This window comes from Podarcis tiliguerta, assembly GCF_965153285.1.
Source record: "Podarcis tiliguerta genome assembly, chromosome: 9".
NCBI classification, from domain to species: domain Eukaryota; kingdom Metazoa; phylum Chordata; class Lepidosauria; order Squamata; family Lacertidae; genus Podarcis; species Podarcis tiliguerta.
In genome coordinates, this window is record NC_139542.1 from 18,360,213 (window position 1) to 18,378,942 (window position 18,730).

The 18,730-nt window shown below is 41.0% G+C and overlaps 1 protein-coding gene across 5 annotated transcripts in view; it reads left to right on the forward strand.

The window, feature by feature from the left end:
- Nucleotides 1-18,730, forward strand: part of PDLIM5 (PDZ and LIM domain 5) — a 122,117-nt gene that overhangs the window by 59,350 nt on the left and 44,037 nt on the right. For 3 of the 5 annotated variants that reach the window (XM_083398311.1, XM_083398312.1, XM_083398313.1), the window contains exons 5-8: nucleotides 1,461-1,900; nucleotides 9,843-10,015; nucleotides 11,137-11,173; nucleotides 15,126-15,155. In XM_083398311.1, the coding sequence (XP_083254437.1) occupies nucleotides 1,461-1,900; nucleotides 9,843-10,015; nucleotides 11,137-11,173; nucleotides 15,126-15,155 (680 nt within the window). Of the gene's footprint in view, nucleotides 1-1,460; nucleotides 1,901-6,256; nucleotides 6,274-7,120; nucleotides 7,136-8,161; nucleotides 8,180-9,842; nucleotides 10,016-11,136; nucleotides 11,174-15,125; nucleotides 15,156-18,730 lie in introns of all 5 variants that reach the window. The other 2 variants (XM_083398314.1, XM_083398315.1) reach the window with 2 other exon arrangements.

The following is an 18,730-nucleotide window of genomic DNA, read 5'->3' on the forward strand; positions in this document are numbered from 1 at the left end:
AGCCTGGAGGGCGAGAGTGGTCGGTGCTCCGAAGGCTTGCAGACAGCAGCCTGAAGCCTGAAGCCCGGCGAGCACTGTGTCAACTCCAGCTGTGCTCGGCGGGCTTCAGGCAGCCATCCGCAAGCCTTCTGAGCGCGGCGGGAGTTCCCGCTGCGCTCGGAAGGCTTGCAAATAACTGCTTGTTCTGGGGGCTGGGGTCGGGGGAAGCTCGGGCTCCGGGAGTGGCGTCGAGGTTGCGCGCAATCTTGCCACCGCTCCTGGACCTGTTCTGGGGGCTGGGGTCAGGGGAAGCTCGGGCTTCCCCCGTCCTTAGCCCCGCAAGCTCCGGGAGCGGCGGCGAGGTTGCGTGCAATCTTGTCGCCGCTCCTGGACCTGGGGGGGGGATTTTTTTTCTTTATCCCCCCCCCCCTAAAAACTAGGTGCGCCTTATGGTCCGGTGCGCCCTATGGAGCGAAAAACACGGTAATCCTCTTTCAAAGACATGCAAGTTGGTGGCCATCTCTGCTTCTTCTGGGAGTGAATCTCATAATTCAGCTGTGCACTGTGGGAGGAAGTATTTTCTTTCATCTGTCCAGAATCTTGCAACATTCAGCTTCATTGGGTATCCCAATGAGAGAGAGAGAGGGAGAGAGAATTTCCATCTACTTTCTCCATGGATAGTTCCATTCACCTCTGTCATGTGCCCTCTCACTTGGCTTTTCTCTAAATTGAAAGGCCACAAATGTAAACGTTCCTCCTACTGTATAGCCTTCTTTTACAAACTTCTAGGAAAACAGTTGAGCCATTCCCTTTATAATTCTGGGTGCCCTTTTCTGACTTTCCCCCTAGAAGTGTGTAAATGAAGGCTATACAGCACAGTGAACTATTTTAAAAGTCGCGAGGACCTTGGATGTGTTTATGAGAACTTTTTAACACACACAACCCTGCACACACTTTGAGCAGCACGGCCCCATGTGATATAGCAAACTGCTTGTGAAAAATCACCTTGAATCAAAAAGACTTTGGCAGTGATTCATGGGGAGATGGTAATTTAAGAAACACAAGCCCAGAACTCCCTTGGTCACATTAGAAAATAGCAAAATGTTTATTCAATACTGGCTGAAAAATGAAGATATTTATGTTGGGCTTTGCATATTCCACTACTTACCTCTAATTCTTGCACTGGGTGAGTCTTCTTTATCTCTTAACACTCGAGCCCAGTCAATTATGAATATTTTTGGTCAGTTCCCAGCTCATGCGTGTTCAACTTTTTCTCCTCAATAGTGCATGCCATATGTGTGATTAGAACCAGTGCTTTGTGGGTAAAGCTATGTAATGGGCAATCCTTCATTCAGTTTGTGTTTCAAGATGAAACTGCAACAGATGACACTTATATTATGCATGCCATTTGTATGTGCGCGTGTGTGTCCGTGTGGCTTTCTTGTGTATTTTTGTGTTGTTGTTGTTTTTATTTCACATAGGTAGAGCCTAAGGAACTAGTTAAGCCTGTGCCCATTCCATCCGCAGTCGTGCCCAAAGTTTCATCCACAGCCAACATAGCCTTCAATAAGGCCCCAAGACCCTTTGGGTCTATGTCAGCTTCCAAGATCACGTCCATTCCATCGCCATCATCTGCCTTCACTCCAGCTCATGCCAGTTTTTCATCACATGCTTCCCTTACACCACTGGCCAATGTCACGCCTCCCCCTTTCACCGCCTCTGGACTGCATGCTAACGCCAAGTCTAACGCTGACCAGCATTCACCTGAGCTGAGCGCTGCTAAACCTGCAGCTAATACCCAATGGCAGTCCACACACAATGCATCCTTGAACACCTCTTTCAACGACAATGCCCAGGAGGTGGCAGAGGGACAGCGAAGAGGATTCAGAGAGAACCAGGGTGACAGTAAAGAGCAAAATGGGTAGGTGGTTTCAGGAAACCTTTCCCCCTCTTTTGATGGTCTTAAAAAGGGTTTCCTAGGCAATTTATGAACCTGTCTTTGTACCTTTTCGTTTTTTAAAAGAGCTTCTCGATGAAATTTGGCTGCGTATCCAATAATTTACCTGCTTTTAAGCCACTTTAATTGTAATGGCTTTTCCAAAGGAATCCTAAGGACTATAGTTAGGTGAGAGTTCTGGGAATTATGTGTTGGAGACACCTCAGTCCTCTCACAAAACTGCAGTTCCTAGTGGTCCCCAGGGCTATGAAATGAAAATTGAGCAAGTTTTAAGTATGTGGCATAGACAATGTTGTTTTGTGGACAGGTTTTGTGGACATTCTTGATTTCATCAAACACTGAGGCCTGTGACTTGCTTCTTATTTTAATCCTTTCACAGCAGTTAACCTTATACTATTTTACTGAGGCCAGGTGTGGAGAGCTTGTGGTTCTCAGCTTAATTTCATGCAGTTGGGTGAGGGATAAGGAGGACTCTAGCAGAAATGGGAAGTAGGCCAAAAGGATGGAATGATGGAAAGAGGAGATAGGGAAAGTGCTCCAGGGAAATCATTAGTCGAAGAGGAATCTGCCATTTCACAACATGAAGAGAGATAAAAAAAGAGGGATCTATATTGAGAGAGAATGGTTGGCCGTCTCACCCACCCTTTTTTAAAAATTAAATTTCTATACCACCTTCATTTGAGGATCACTGGACGGTTTACAATATTATAACACAAAAATGTATATCATAGTAACAAACAAACAAAACACACACAGTTTAAAAGGCCGTAGATTGTTTAATTAGCCAAAGGCCTGGGAGAAGAGGAAAGGTTTTGCCTGGCGCCTAAAGCCTTTTTGGAGATCAACCCACAAACGTGGAGCCACCACAGAAAAGGCCCATTCTTGTGTTACTGTCCTCCAGACCTCTCATGGAGGAGGCACATAAAGAAGGGCCTCAGATGATGACCATGGGGTCCAGGTAAGTTCATATGGGTACCATCAGTGCTTTTTGCAGCTGGAACTTGGTGGAACTCTAGAGTTGGTTCATGGTGAGTTCTGGCACCTCTTTTTCTAGAAACATAGCACTGGTAATGGTTCGTATACCATTGGCATGCAGCCCTCAACAGATTGCCCCTTAGAAAATATACCTTTATAGGAAAATATGTTCCCCATCCCTGCCAGGCATAATGAGGTGGACCAAGTTCTGAAGGCCTTTCACACAGAGAGGTAGCAAACTAAGCCTTTTTAGCCCAAATTGTACATGTGCTCTTTAAAGTCAGCTCCACTCTTATTTAATGTGTGTAGTGAAAGTTCATAAGTGCTTTGAGAGATAAAAGGTTTGACCTTTGTGTCTGGAATGCCCACCCCGGCCAGCACATTTACTTCAACAGAATGCCTACAATGCAACCCTTATGCATCTTATGTTGCACAGATGGCATAGCAATTGTTACAACTCTCATGAGCAGATGATGCTATAGTTCCACACTATCTAAAATAAGGGGGAAGAGTTCCTGACAACTCAAAGCAAACAAAAACATAAATATATCTTGGCAAACCATTTGTAGCCTTCCAGGAAAAGCTATCTTTTGCAAAGACATGGGAGCTGCCATTCAGCTGCGGTAATTAGCATTCAAATACAATTTATTACAAAGGAAAATGACTTCGTTCTGCCAAGGCTCGGGGCTGTCTCTCCCTCCTGCCCCCCCCCCCAAGTTGAAATCTGATGACAGGCTAAAAACTGCTTTCTAACCAGTAAATTTAGCAAACAGTGAAAATTCTGGTCATTAGATTATATAATGCTTTGCACGGTATAATTTTTAAGAAATAACTTTAAGTTGCTTCATGTACATGATCTCCAGGAATTCTTACAAGAATATCATAAAGTATATCAATACCATTATCTCCATATTGAAGATATGAAGGGGCTCTGACTTGCCTTGGGTCACATGAAGAGCTATATATATATATATATATATATTCAAACTTCCCTTAAGGTAGCATATATATCCATTATATTATTCACTGCAAAAATCTAGCTGCCTAGCAGTCTAGCTAAGCAATTCTCCAACTTTCCAATATTATTCAAAGCCTAGTTTCTGATATTATCTAGCGAAGTAAAAAAGAAATAGCTGTAGACTTGTTGGGCTTAGCTGTACTGAAAATATTATGGTTTCAAATGATGCTTGAGCAATTATTAGTGTGACAAGAATTTGCTTACACATGAGAGATCTAGTGCTGATTAAACAGCAAGACGTTGCACTGCCCTTTTTATAAATATTTTTAGACCTCAGTAATACAATCTGTTTACTGGAGGTCTTCCTAGTCTGCAGCACGTCACATCTATACATGCAGTGCACTTTGAGATTAAGTACAAGCATGCTTTTGTGTATGACTTGAGGCTATAGTTCTAGTACAATTGCTTCCAGAAATTAGAAACTAATTCAGGTAACTATTTTCAGAGGGGTAGCCACGTCAGTCTCTTAAACAGCAAAAGCAACAAAGGGTCTTGTTGCACTAAAAACAAGCAAACAAAAACTTGTCAAAAAGAAAGGTAAATGAATGGGCAACTTGTCAATGTTTAAAATGAGAGCAAGGATAGCCCCTTTATGTGCAAAATGAACTTCCAGTCGTTTCTATACATCTGAAAATGAAATTACAAATGCTAAATCAAAATGTGTCACATGAAGTGTATTTATATAAAGAGACCTTTGAAATTACATATTAACAGCCATTACTTTTATATGTATTAGCAGAGGAATCTTGGCTTTTCTCTCGCTGGAGAGCAGTTTCACTGCCAGGATGGCATTTAACGCCCCTGGAAGAGTCTTTGGTATTGCCAGCAGAAAGCTTTCAGAAAGCTAGCAAAGAAGTACTGCTAGTAGTTTTTTCTATCTGTTATCTATCTGTCATCTACCTACCTACCTACCATCTATTTATCTGTCTGTCTTATCATCTATCTATCATCTATATCTATCTCATAAAGCAATACAATAAAAAAGCAGACTAGTCTAAAGAAAAACCAGAAAAACAAAGAGGAAAAACAATGCAATGTCTTATCTCACAGGTAGATCTTAACCCAGGCATCCCCAACCTGCGGCCCTCCAGATGTTTTGGCCTACAACTCCCATGATCCCTAGCTAACAGGACCAGTGGTCAGGGATGATGGGAATTGTAGCCCAAAACATCTGCAGCGTCGAAGGTTGGGGATGCCTGTCTTAACCCTTGTCTCACACAGAAATAGGTGGACCCTCCCAGCTTTCACCTGGGAGCTTCCCTTTCTTCTCTCAGCCTCGCACGCTGGAAGATCTTCCCTTACTTGCCTCTCACACAGGGCCAGCCATCACCTTCATCTGCATACAGTCCCTTCATTAACCCAGCATAGAGGACAACAAAAAAACCCAAAGACAAAATAGAAGCAAAAGTACTGCTAGTAGTTTTCCAGTGGTGGCAGGACCCAGGACAGGACATTTCAGGATGATGCTTGGAGAGTAGATCCAAATCCCTCTTGTTCCATAGACACACCTACCTACAGGGCCTGAAACCACTCCAGCCCTAGAGGTAGACTCGTTTATTTCCCTTCCATTATACCCAGTTAGGCTTTCCTTTAAAAAAAAAAGAAAAATAGGTGGTGGCAGGGGGAACAAATAAAGTCAGCCCCTTCCTCCTGCCCCAAGCATAGCAAGCTGCAAGGGCTTTAGATGTGGCAGAGCAAGCAGCATAGAACTTCAGCCTTGTCATGTGTTTCCCTGCAGTGTTCAGATTATTCCAGTACTTCCTACAATAGGTGTTCAAGGTAGGCCACTATGATCCTTATGTGACTTACCTAAGATCACTCTGGGGAAATTCATCTCTGAGCTGAGATATGAACCAAGGACATGCACACATCATGCATGTTCTTGATCACCATGAACCAAGGACACACCCACATCATACATGTCCTTGATCACCATGCCACATGAGCTCTGATTGGCAAAATGTCATCCAACGTCCCAAACCCCCAGTAGGGGAGGGGAAATAGTTCACGTCTGTGGGGGTAAGTCCTGAGAAGACTAATGTTCAACTGCAGCATGGGCTGGCTTGGTTTTTAAGTTGCTGTGTGCCATTCTGTTTTTTATGTTTATTGTCTTGTCAACAACCTATGCATGAACATCATTCTCTTAGCATCAGACCGATCACCTGACGCCGCACTGAACGAAATGTGTTCTTACAAGTTTGCTGACGTATTTCATTTAAAAATGTGAGGAGGCACTTGGACTTCGGTGACCCTGGCATATGTTCAGGATGCAGCAGTAGGGAAGTCAGTACAATAAACATACGAATTGCTCTTTTTTTCTTTTGCAGGAAGCCACAGTGACAAAGTTAGTATCAGTAGCACCTTGAGTGGAATTGTGTTTTCATGTTTTTTAAGAAGTAGCATGCATGACGGTTGTGCTTTAGAATTCAACATCTGCAAGACAAATGCAGCACTTATTAAAAAGTGATTAACATTAATTGTTTGTATTTTTACGCTGCACACAGTATGCATTTTTTAACCAAATAAGAAGTTTTGTTGCAGTGTTTCATTTGTAGCAATAATAATAGCAATAACAGAAACAATAATATAATGATTAATTTTAATACAATGATTAAATTGTAACAATTAGACCTTTTATCCTACAATCCTATGCATGTCTCCATGGAAGTAAGCTGCATTGAGTTCAAAGGGATTTACACCCAGGCGCATATGTTTAGGATTACAGCCTCAAGCATGTTGCAGTTAAACTTGAGATAGCTAAAGATTTGTTTAGTACCCATTTTTTCCTACCTGCTTCCCCTTCCCTACTTTCCTGGCTAGAGTTAACTAAAATCATTACTATATAAATTGACTTTGTGAAAAGAAGCAAGTGCACTCTTAACTTTAGCTTTGCCTGTGGCACCATCTTGCTACCAAACTTGGTAACTACTAGAAAGGGCCAACAAAAAGGACTTAGGCTAACGTTTGCCATTCACAATACTTGTTAGCTTTTAACGTAATAGTTTCATGATTCTGAGTGAGCCTGTTATTTAATCTTACTGATTTTGATTTACTCATTTGCTCTAATTTCCTAATTAATTTTCTATTAACTTTTTCTTGCTTCACTTTTATATGCAATTTCCTATCTATACTCCATCATCCTGGAATCTTCTCCATTGTCTGTCTGTTGTTCTGTCCCTCCCTCCCTTCAGTAACCCTGATGAGGTGTAAGTACTTCACTAATATAATTTGCCTCTTAACTACTTAAGCATGTTTTTCCTCACAACAATACATAAAACAATGCTGTATTCTATAGCTATTCTTTGTAATTAACCGCTGGATTTCTTAGGAATAGCTTGCTTCAGTTAAAAAGAAAAATGATTGTAAAGTTAACATCACACCATTGTATAAGAATATACATAATCTTTGTGCACACAAATTATGCCCCAAAAGACCCATGTTAATACTATGAGCTGCTTATTTGGAGAAGGATTCCTACCTCCTCCTCTCCCATTTTGTAATATTTCTTGATGGTAAATTTAATTGTGCATTGCACACATATTGAACCAATTGCTCAAGGTAAAAGACACCTGGATGGTTAAGTCCAGTCAAAAGCAACTATTGCTCAAAGGGGAGCTATTATACATATACAGAGAGTTTAAAGCTTCTATTTTTCATACTTTAATACTTCTATTGCAAGTATTTTTCCAACTAGTTTAGGTTATGAGAAACAAAAATGGAGTTAGAGTAGCAAGAAATACAGTTACTGATTATTTATGAACTGCCTTTTGCATAACCGTCCAGGGGTCCTTTACCTTTTTTACCTTTACATGTGTATTGGGTCTATTTACAGACGTATCACTAGGGGCAATGAGTCCACAAGACCCTGTGCATTTTTTATCTTTTGTAAACAGTCCTGTTCTTCATCCTATACTGACACATTGTAGCACACAGCAGAGATTGTATGTGTACAAGTAAACAGTTCACAGTACTGACCATTTTCTTTACTTGACCATGTTTGTGTATATCTGTAATGACATCCTTCTTGCTTGGGACAGAAAGACAGGGTAAGAATGCAAAAATAGAAGAATGGGGGAAATATATATTAAGTATATTTGGTTATCAACTACAGAAACTTTCAACTGTTTGCTCTTAATTCTTTTTGTCTTCTGTCTCCTCCCTCCCCCTCTTCCTATTTCTCCTTATTCTGGACTCTTTCCATACTTCTGACATGCCCTTCAAATGCATAAAAGGCAAAACCCACCTAAACGGTAATAGCCAAAAGCTCACCTGTATGTGTAGTTCAGCAGTGTGTGCATGCTTCAAATGGAGCTTTTATGTTGTGCGAGAAAGATAGTGTTGGCTTATTCATAATCTACGATGCTGGAAAATGTTCTCCATATGCACACTCAGCCTCTGTATTAACAGATAAAGGGAGCGGGGCAGCTTCTAAATCAGACAAACTTTGCTTCTGGCTCCTCATAGTCTTCATCTTACTTTTGAGTACTGCTAGAACAGAGGTTGCCCTCCAGATGTTGTTGGACTGAAATTCTAATCAGGCTCAACAAGCATGACCAATGGCTGTGGATGATGAGAGTTGATTTGGAGGGCCACAGGTTCCCCACCACTGTGCTAGAGACTGAGGCAGTGGCAAGTCAGTATTGCATGTGGCAAAGGCAATGGTTCCTTAAGAGTTGATTCATGAGATGCAAGGTAAAGGGACCCCTGACCATTAGGTCCAGTCACGGACGACTCTGGGGTTGCGGCACTCATCTCGCTTTACTGGCCGAGGGAGCCGGCATACAGCATCCAGGTCATGTGGCCAGCATGACTAAGCCGCTTCTGACAAACCAGAGCAGCTCACGGAAACGCCGTTTACCTTCCCGATGGAACGGTACCTATTTATTGACTTGCACTTTGTGCTTTCGAACTGCTAGGTTGGCAGGAGCAGGGACCGAGCAACGGGAGCTCACCCCGTTGCGGGGATTTGAACCACTGACCTTCTGATCGGCAAACCCAAGAGGCTCTGTGGTTTAACCCACAGCGCCACCCTAAGGGTAAACTAAGGGTAAAACAAATGTGCTAAATTCCACTCTCATTGGTGACTTGTTTCTTTTTTAAAAATGTTTCTTTTTAACTTGTGCTGTGGCTCCTTTGCATACAAGGCCATGGTACCTAGATTTTAAAAAGAGCCCTTTAGACGCTGGACCCTGAGAAATGCTGCACAAGTATTTCATGTGTGCTGTGTGTCTTGTATAAATCTGCTAGTGTAGGCATAATAGGGAAGGAAGTTAGCATTAGAACAATTCTAAGCAATGTTTACATCTGGGAATCATGGAACCTCCCTTCGTTACTTCTAGAGGTGCAAAGCAAGAATATGGTATCTCTTTAAGAGGCTAATGTGTGAACCAAGACAAGAAAAAGAGAGAAAATGTTGCTGCACGTTTTGTAATGTTAGCTGGTGTTCATGCATTCTGTAAGGTAGAAATCGATTGCAAATTACATCATATACAACCATTGCGACAAAAGGGCAGGACTGAATCTTAAATGGATTTGCTTGCAAAAATGAATGATACATTTCAGTGAAACTGATTTTTAACGCAGGTATTTAGTGTCTCTATCTCAGTCAGTGGCTGTGTTCACATGTGGTGCTTAACCACAGTTCATGTTTTAACTATGATTTAATGCAAACAAGCAGTGTACTGGTGGCTGTTTTAAAAACAGCACTATAAGCCAAGTACAAACTTCAGGGATTTACCATTTGGAGATAACCAAATTGTGAGCCAGGGTTTAGATGGTGCAACAAGCCCAAGGTATGTTAACTGTGGTTTAACATGACGTGCAAACCAGCTAATAATAATAATAGCAACGGCAATGATGCTGTTTACATTTTATTTCACTTACTGGTGTTCCATCTTTTCTCTATTCTGTTAGTCCACCTCGGAAGCATGTTGTTTATACAAATACAGAGTTTTACCACCCACCCACTCACAGCAACAACAGCAAGAAACGATTGATTGAGGATACTGAGGATTGGCACCCAAGGACAGGAACTACCCAGTCACGTTCTTTCCGCATCCTTGCACAGATCACTGGCACTGAACACAGTGAGTTCCGCTTTCTGAATGGTTGTGGCATTTGGCATTGTCCTATATCATGTATTATGGAAGCTTCAGTAGATAATAGCCAAAAAAATAAAAAAACTGTGTAGTTAATTCTGTGGGTCCAATAGCAGTGGGTACAATAGCAGTGCAGTGTGTGCTATGCAGTAGACCCCTTTTGGAAAGTGAGGAGAGTTTCCAAAGTACTTTGAGAGTTGGGTGGTGAAAGAATAAAACTTCCCAGTAGGGTAGGATGAGTCCCTTGCATGAGTCTAAACAGCTCTTTGGATCCCAGCTACCAGGAGAGTTTGCTTAATGTTTTCTATTACTTTTGCCAGTCTTTGAAAGTTAATCTGAACTAGTTTTTTGTTGTTGTTCTAAATAATAGCCTGAGTCTTTCCAGGTATGATAGCTGTAAAGCTTGGTAGTTACATAATGTGATATTTAATTTCTCAAATGAGATTATTCCATACATTTAGTCAATCAATCCCATTTTACAAATACTTTTGTTTAAAAGAGAGTGAGTGAGAGGGAGGCTGCATATATACCATGCATTTAAAGTGCAACAGACTCTTGGGAGATGTAGTTTGTTAAGGGTGCTAAGAATTATAAATCTTTGAGGGGTAAACTACAGTTCCCAGAATTCTTAGGGGTGTGTGTGTGTGTGTGTGTGTAATGTGCTTTACATGTATGGTGCATAAGCAGCCAGACAGAAATGTCAGAAAATATTGGGGAGAGGTGTTGTTGATTAAAAATGGTGACAGAAAAGTGGTAAAAAAACCATTCATGACAGTTTAACAAGTGGTAATTGGTTAGGCATATCGAAAAGCTTAAAGCAATAGTTTTAAATCTCAGGACTAAGATTTATAGATTAAATCGTTAATAATGATAAGATTAGTTGAACATTGGAGTGAGTTGCCCATAAAGAAAAATGAACCTAGTAGGTTTCCTTTAAAAATAGGGCACCCTACCTAAGACACTTGTGATTTTAGAGGATGCTAGATGTCATTATTTTTCATAAAGGAAATTAGGCTTGGTGGTTCTCTGGATTATGGCAGAAATTTAAAAAAACAAAAACTTCTGTGGTGTTCTGATGGAAATGTAATTAGTGGTTTATTTATTTGCAGTGAAAGAACCAGAACCTGATAATTCAAAGAAAGCAAAGTAAGTTATTGATCTGAAATATAATTTCATGTGTTGCATGGTTTATTTTTGATTAATAGTGTGAAAAAAGTTATTCATGTGGGTGCAAAGTTCAAGACATTTTTAAAGTGTTTGCACGTTGTTGTAGATAGTAGCGTAAGACTTAGTACCCTTTTAAACTCTTGACATACTTTTGTAAGGATGGATTTTGCTATAAATCCTGGCCAATTTTCACATTTTCTCAGGCTGTGTGTAGAAATGGAAAGGCAGGAGCAAGAAAGCAGAGAATAAGATTTATACTGAGTTTTTAAAGGTGCTTCACCTTAATATTGGTTCATCTTTAGAGTACCTTCATAATTTCATTCGGTCCCTTTCACTCATTAAGCAAATGATCCTTTTCTCAAAATCATGTGGTAGTTACTAAACTTTGGCCCACTTTTCATAGAAGTGGCATGAGAATGTTTCCAATTACGTTGAATGTTCACTTTGATAAGCAAGTGAAATTACCAAGGAGACAGGCAGGTGGGATTCTAAAGATGCCCAGTTGTTTGAACAAATGTACATGTGTGGTAATGCTTTCTCTGTAGCCTGTACCCATTCTGTCATGGTTGGGATCCTCTTGGTAGACCACTTACTCCAGCTTCCATTAGTCCCAACCAGCAGGGCCAGTGGTCTGGAATGATAGTACAACAGCATTTGAGGGACCAAAGGTTCTCCAGCCTTTGGTCTCCACTATAGACATTCAGGTGTCCCAAACTTTGCTATAAGGAATACAAAGTGGTGGCATCTGTCTTGGCCAAGGTAGGTGGGCAATGGGACCTGTTGGATTACCAAGTGGAAACAGAAAGCCTTACACACCTTTTTTATTGTCTAAACTTGTATTTACTGGATCAGTTCTGAATCAGATGTAGTTGGTCTGCCCATCACTAGTTCGTAACAGAACAGATTTTCTACAACCAGTCGCAGCAGACTTATAAATGCTTGGGATGTGTGGAGTGTTTGTTGTGGCTTTAGCAGTACATCAAAAGGACAGTATTCCTTGTGATATACTGGCCTTGCAGTTTATGGTGCAATTAAAGGCAAATATGTTGGCAGGGCTGTGTTCAACAGATGCATGGAGTTGGCATTTGAAAATCAATCAAGATTCTGCACCAGGAAATGCAAATTTTTGTGACCTGTGTAAATAATGCCGTTTGAAGATTTGCATGGCTTCTTATATTACACAATTCTGATTTAGCTAGCCATGGGAGGGACAAGGATAATAAAGACACCCCCCCCAAACAGCTGAAAAGCCAGGCTTTGTTCTAGCTTTTGAGAATTCAGTGGGTATTAACCACACATTGTCAAGTGCCTCTTGTCAGCCTTGGTGCTAGAAGTTTGCTTTCTCTTAAAACCCTTTCACTTCCATGAAATTTGCATCCCAGTGCAAGTACAGTTAGTGTAAACAAGCTGAGTTGCTAAAAGTGCATGGAATCCTGCATGTTCAGGTTCTTGCATGCAGTGGGCTGCAATGCAAACCTCTTTCCTCTCTTATCTATCTCTTCTGTCACTTCTTTCCACAGGGAAAAGGTTCCCCTTCACATCATAGGTCCCAGATACACAAAATTACGTGACTGGCACCATGGCGTCTCAGCACGTGTCCTTAACGTCCAGTGACTTGCCAAGCTTTAAAAACAAAGCACGTGTCCCTTCCATCTTCCTCTTTCTCTTCCACTTGCTTTGCAAATAAAGAAATGAAAACCATTAGCTTTGATTACATGAGAAATTCTAGCCTTTTCTATACTATTTTTTTCTAACAGTTTCCTACTGATGTGTAAAGAATGAGATGAAAATGTTCTGTTTTAAAATCAGTATCTAAATAGGCAGCCAGCACACAAGTGGCATATAGAATATTCTAAGTAGCTTGGAGAAGAACCTGTTTTTATCTATTGCAGAGAAAGAATAGGCTGCAGTAGTTCTAACATGAAAAAGGGACAGTACATTAAGAAACCATTTTGCTAATTCTGTACAGCTTTGTTTGAATTTGGTGAAAACAGTTGTTAGTTTCCTTATATAGCTTCTTCAGAATCAGTAGTAGGTGCATTTTAGAGCAGGATGTAAATGTTTCAAATGCATTAAAGGAAAAAGAGGCCATTTTGGGGGTTTTAGGAATGTTAGCATAATGCAACTCTGCTCAACTTGAGAGAAATGTCACTGTGCATACATGGTTTCTAAACTCTCCTCGGCTATAAACCTAGGAAAAATAACACTGGAACAGGGCCATGTATAACAACCAATGAAAATAGTATGAGGTAGTGAGTGTAGGTTTTATTTATTATGGGGTGTGTTTTTTTCTTTGTCCTTAATAGCAGCTTTGATGGCACATATTACTCTGTAATATAATGTATTATAGCAAATACATATTGGTTTAATTTATGCTTTGTGAAGCTTGAAGAGTATTTAATAAATGTTACCTTTAAGTTAATTTCTTCCCTCTTGCCTTATTCTTCAAGTCTTTTGAACTCTGTGCATAGCACACACATTGACAGTATTGGCAAAGAAGTTCGCTATATACCTGTAGTGTTTTTAGAAAAAAATATGTTTGAGCAAATTTCTTATAGAAATGCCTGCATTTTGTTCCCTACACTCAGCTGAAGACATGGTGCAATTAAACGGTCATACTTTTACTGATAGCAAATCTGCAACTTGTAGACAACGTAGAAGTGCAGGCAGTTCAACTCAAGCTAGATGGGATAAATTGCTAAGTGGCCAAACAAGCGGCCAAACACTTGGTTTGGGTCATAAACCAGCCAGTTGACTGAGCCCTTCCTAATCTGCTCCCAACAGCAGTGCAGGGGAACTGTAGACCTCTCCATTCTAACTAGCCAGCTATCAGCAGAGTATGTCCGTCTGGCACAAGGACCCCACTTCCTTGCAACTTCATCTTGAGCCAGCCAGGAGTGAGGTGCTATCCCTCACCTGGGCAGCTGCATTAAGGAGCTTGCAATTAATGGATCCTACCCATGATTTTAGCCCACAAGCCATGACCAGTGCCAATCAGCCAAATTATAGCATTTGACATAGGTGGAAAAGAAGAAGAAGGAAATAACCAAAGAGCCCTGCAAAAGAGTGAATTAGGGTGGGAGGAATGTTTTTACCGTATTTCTCTTTCCTCTTGGTTTTAATGTATCTGTGTGGGGTTTATTGTCTATTTGTTTGGTTGTAAGTCGCTTTGGATTGCCTTGGACAAGATAAAATGACTGACTGACTGAATGAATGAATATCCCTCCTAACTGTAGGGTACATGAGTTGCTGCAGAGTTGAAGATGGGCAAAGAGGAGGAGGCGGAGGCACCTTTTACTACAATGCCAACTCTTCCTCTTCTTTGCTGCACTGTGTTCTAAGCATCATTGTCAATGTACTGTTTCCGCACATGATTTCCATTCCAGAGTTACATGGGAAGGGCAAAACCCAGTGAAGCCACATTTTCCTACTAGCTTTAAGCTCTGCTTCATTTTTTTTAAAGATACTTAATTAGGATCCTCCTTCAGGAAAAAAACGTTTTTATTTATAATTAGAAATAAAGCAAACAAAATAAAGCCTTGAACCACTCCAGCTTCAACAGTTCTCTTCTGCAGCATTTACCATATTTTTCGCCCTATAGGACGCACTTTTTCCCCTCCAAAAATGAAGGGGAAATGTGTGTGCGTCCTATGGGGCAAATGCAGGCTTTGCGCAGCTCTCTGCAAGCCATGGGAGCCAGCGCTGGGCTCCCACGGCTTGCGGAGAGCTGCCTGTTCCCCCGCCCCAGCCCCGCGCCTGGGGGGGGGGAATAATTCCCCCCCCTTTATTTCCCCCCCAAAAAACTAGGTGCGCCGTATGGGCCAGTGTGTCCTCTGGGGCGAAAAATACAGTACTTTGTGGGGAATGCAAGTTCTCCAAAGTCAACTGCCTAACAATATTTTCAGCTCACTATTTGTTGACTTATCTCTAGGGCAAGTCAAACAGGAAATGGAGATTTGAGGTAACTGCTCACTTGTTTGTCATTAACAGCCACGTGTGCAGAAAACTTGAAATATGCCAGGGCAAGCTGTTAAACTACTAAGATGTGTTTCTGGGCGGGTTTTTTTGTTACATTATAGAATTTTTAAAGAACAAAAAAACCCAATAGTGTGCTATTTGTGATCAAATTCTGTTTGACTCTTTCAAAACCACAAGCTGTTTCACTTGGGGGGGGGGGACCTCAATCTCAGATTGGTTTGATTAATTATTACTTCATCATTTTCAAACGAACTGAATTGTCACGTTTGTTGATGTAATAAAATGACACATCTCTGTTTAATGCATGTGCATTGCACCGTAGAGAGTAGTCTTCAGGAATGTTCGAAAACACCACTGTGCTGTGTATTCATTTAGCTGGTGAAGAGTCTGATTCAATGTAAACTCACTTTTGTTATGTGAATGTATTGTGGCTTTTATGTAATATTTACAGTGAATTTTTTGGCACTAGAACGTTTTATTTTATTTTCCAGTTTGGCAGATGTTATTGTCAAGAGTGTTTTTCCTCTGTTTTGGGGCCCATTTTGTAGATTGTATATTCATTATGACCTAATCATAGGTTTAATTTTCATAATAACTATCCATTCAATAACCAGCTTGGTTCATAATCAAAATAATGCCCTATAGCAGCTAAAGAAACTGAGCTATGAAGTCAGTTTCCAGTTCAAATTTCACCTCTGTCATGAACTCACTGGGTGACTAGGCAGGCTGGTCTTTCTCATCCTCCTCTGTCTTCCCATTTGGTATATGGAGAGTAATAATCATAGAAATAATGAGTTGGAAAGGACCCTGAGGGTTATCTAGTCCAACCCCCTGCAACACACAAATCTCAACAAGATCATACATGGCATCCAACCTCTGCTTAAAAACCTCCAAGGAAGGAGTCCTCCATCTCCTGAGGGAGTCTGTTCCACTGTCAAACAGATCTTCCCATCAGAAACTTCTCCTTGATCTTTAGTGAGAATCTCCTTTCTTGTAACTTGAAGCTATTGGTTTGGGTTCATTCCTCCAGAGCAGAAGAAAACAAAGCTTGCTCCATCTTCCATGTGACAGCCCTTGAGATATTTAAAGATGGCCATTCTTTTATCTCTCAGTTTCCTCTTATCCAGGCTAGAGATACCCAATTCCTTCAACCATTACTCATAAGGCTTGGTTTCCAGACCCTTGATCACCTTGGCTGCCCTCCTCTGCATATGTTCCAGCTTGTCAATATCCATCTTAAATTGTGGTGCCCAGAACTGGACACAGTGTTCCAGGTGTGGTCTAACCAAGACAGAATAATGACTAGGGCCACATCTACACCATGCACACAAAGCACACCCTTAATAAACTACATCTCCCAGGATTATTTGAGGGAAGCCATGACTGTTTAAAGCAGTATCATGTGTGATGTGAATCTAGCCTTACCCTTACAGGGTGATTGTAAGAAATATTTCTAGATAATGCATCTGAAGTCCTTTGAACACTTGAAAGTGTCATACAGATGTTATATATTACCATTATTTATTACCAGTCTAAAACACTTCCAGGAGACACTTCACATAGGGTTGACGTATGTCCTCTTTTTCCAGGACACTTTCTCATTTTCATGGGTAGAGTCGTCATAGCTATCCACAGTTAAAAGTAGAAGATGGCAAACGTGTCCTTTTTCCCCTTTCAAATATGGCATTCCTACTTCATAATTTCAGAGGGATTAAGGTGGAGCAAAGAGTAGTCATTTCTTATACAACTGGTTCCTCTACTTCTCGGTAATATTTGAATAACCAAAGGTGGAGCGTGTGGTGGTGCTCTGTTTCAAAGGTTACAGAGAAATGCTGGGAGTTCTCCAAATGTAGAAAGCCATTGCAAGACACAATGGATGTGGAGAATCAATAGACCCTTGGCAATATTATCCAAAGGATAACCATGTTAGTCTCTAGCAAAAAAACCAAATTTATTGTTGCGTAAGCTTTCATGGATATAGCTTCATGCATCTGGTGAAGTGGACTGGAGCCCACAAAAACCTATACATAATAAAGAATAAGTTAAGAATAAAGTTAAGGTGCTGAAACACTTGTTTTTAATGATAATAGGCACTGCTCACTACCAAGAGCAGTGGTGCTCCTTTCTTGCTGAAGGCCTGTTGAAATGAACAGCTTTTGCTGAGAGAGTTAAAAGTGAATATTTCTGAGTTTGTCACAAGCCACTATAAAAACAGTGTATTCTTCTCTGGCAATTGCTCAATTAAATGTTGGCAATTAATCTCAATTACAACTGTGTTTTGGAGCCTTTTGGTGGCCCGCCTTATTTGCGGGGTTTGATAAAGGTCAGGAGCACACATAGCACAAATCACTCTGAAGACCACGTTTACATTTATATTAATGCAGATAGGATTCATTGCTTTGACAATAGTTGTAACACGTTTTCTTTTTCTTTCTCCCCTTCCCCCTAAAGTTGTAAGTTGTTCTTTTCTGTAACTATTGCTTTATTTTTCAGTTTCCTCCCTCTGGATAACATAGCGCACATTCTCTTTTCCTTGGAACTCCTCTTGCTTCCGTTTCTCTCTTTGCTTTCACATGACACATATCCCCCCAACTCCTTTCTCTCCCCATCTCCTACTATAGGCCTGCGCCCACCCCATTTCTCAGCTCTGTGTTTCTTTATCTGTTCGTTTCCATAAGCACGGGTTTTACTGCAGCTCCATTTCTTAGCCGCTCCCCCTTTTTGCTGCAACCCATAGCATCGAAATACTGATCAATTCTCATTGTACGTGGATTTGTGTTGCATTTGACAGTGTGCAGTGCAACCAAATCTCACCATGCTTCTATTTTGACTAGTTTGAATGGCTGGAAAGCAGCTTAGATTGCTCCAAGCCCATAACTTTTGTCATCACTTTTGTGTAGTCCAAGAAAATTTTTTTTTTCTCCTGGCACAAGGAGCATTCAACTTACCTGGATGCCTGACCCCCTTCTGCTAGAACACTTGAAAGTTCTTAATAACTACCAGATTCCATTTCATTCTCAGCTGTAATCCATTAGCTCTGTCTTTGAGCTACAAATATGGGTCTGAATCAGGGTCCCCCCCCCCTCCCTGGGTGAACGATGTGTCAATCAGTTTTACTGCAAAGATGGTATCTAGTAGAGATGTACAATTTCTGGGAAATTTTGAAGCTTTTGAGGGGGGGGACATTCCTGCCAGGTTTGCTTGTTTTTTTAAAAAAATGGGGGGGGGGAGTTGAAAAAATGAAATACTTTTTAAAAAGTATTCTTTATGCATTGAAAGTTGCTTGGTTACTCCAGGAACCGAAAATGGATTACGTGTACTTGTACCACATATCTCAGTCCCTTCTTTTTCCCTCTACCAAGGCTCTTGTCTCTATCTTGTTTCCTCCTTTTCTTCAGTCTCTTTTTCCCCTACCTTATCTCTATTTACGGAGTTCAGTGGCCAGGGCTGTCTTTACCCGGGGGTGCAAGGGGTGCGGGGCACACGGGCACCGAATTCTGGGGTGCGCCAGGCTCCCGCCGCTGAAGCCACCTAAACTCTTAACTATCTACCTGTTAT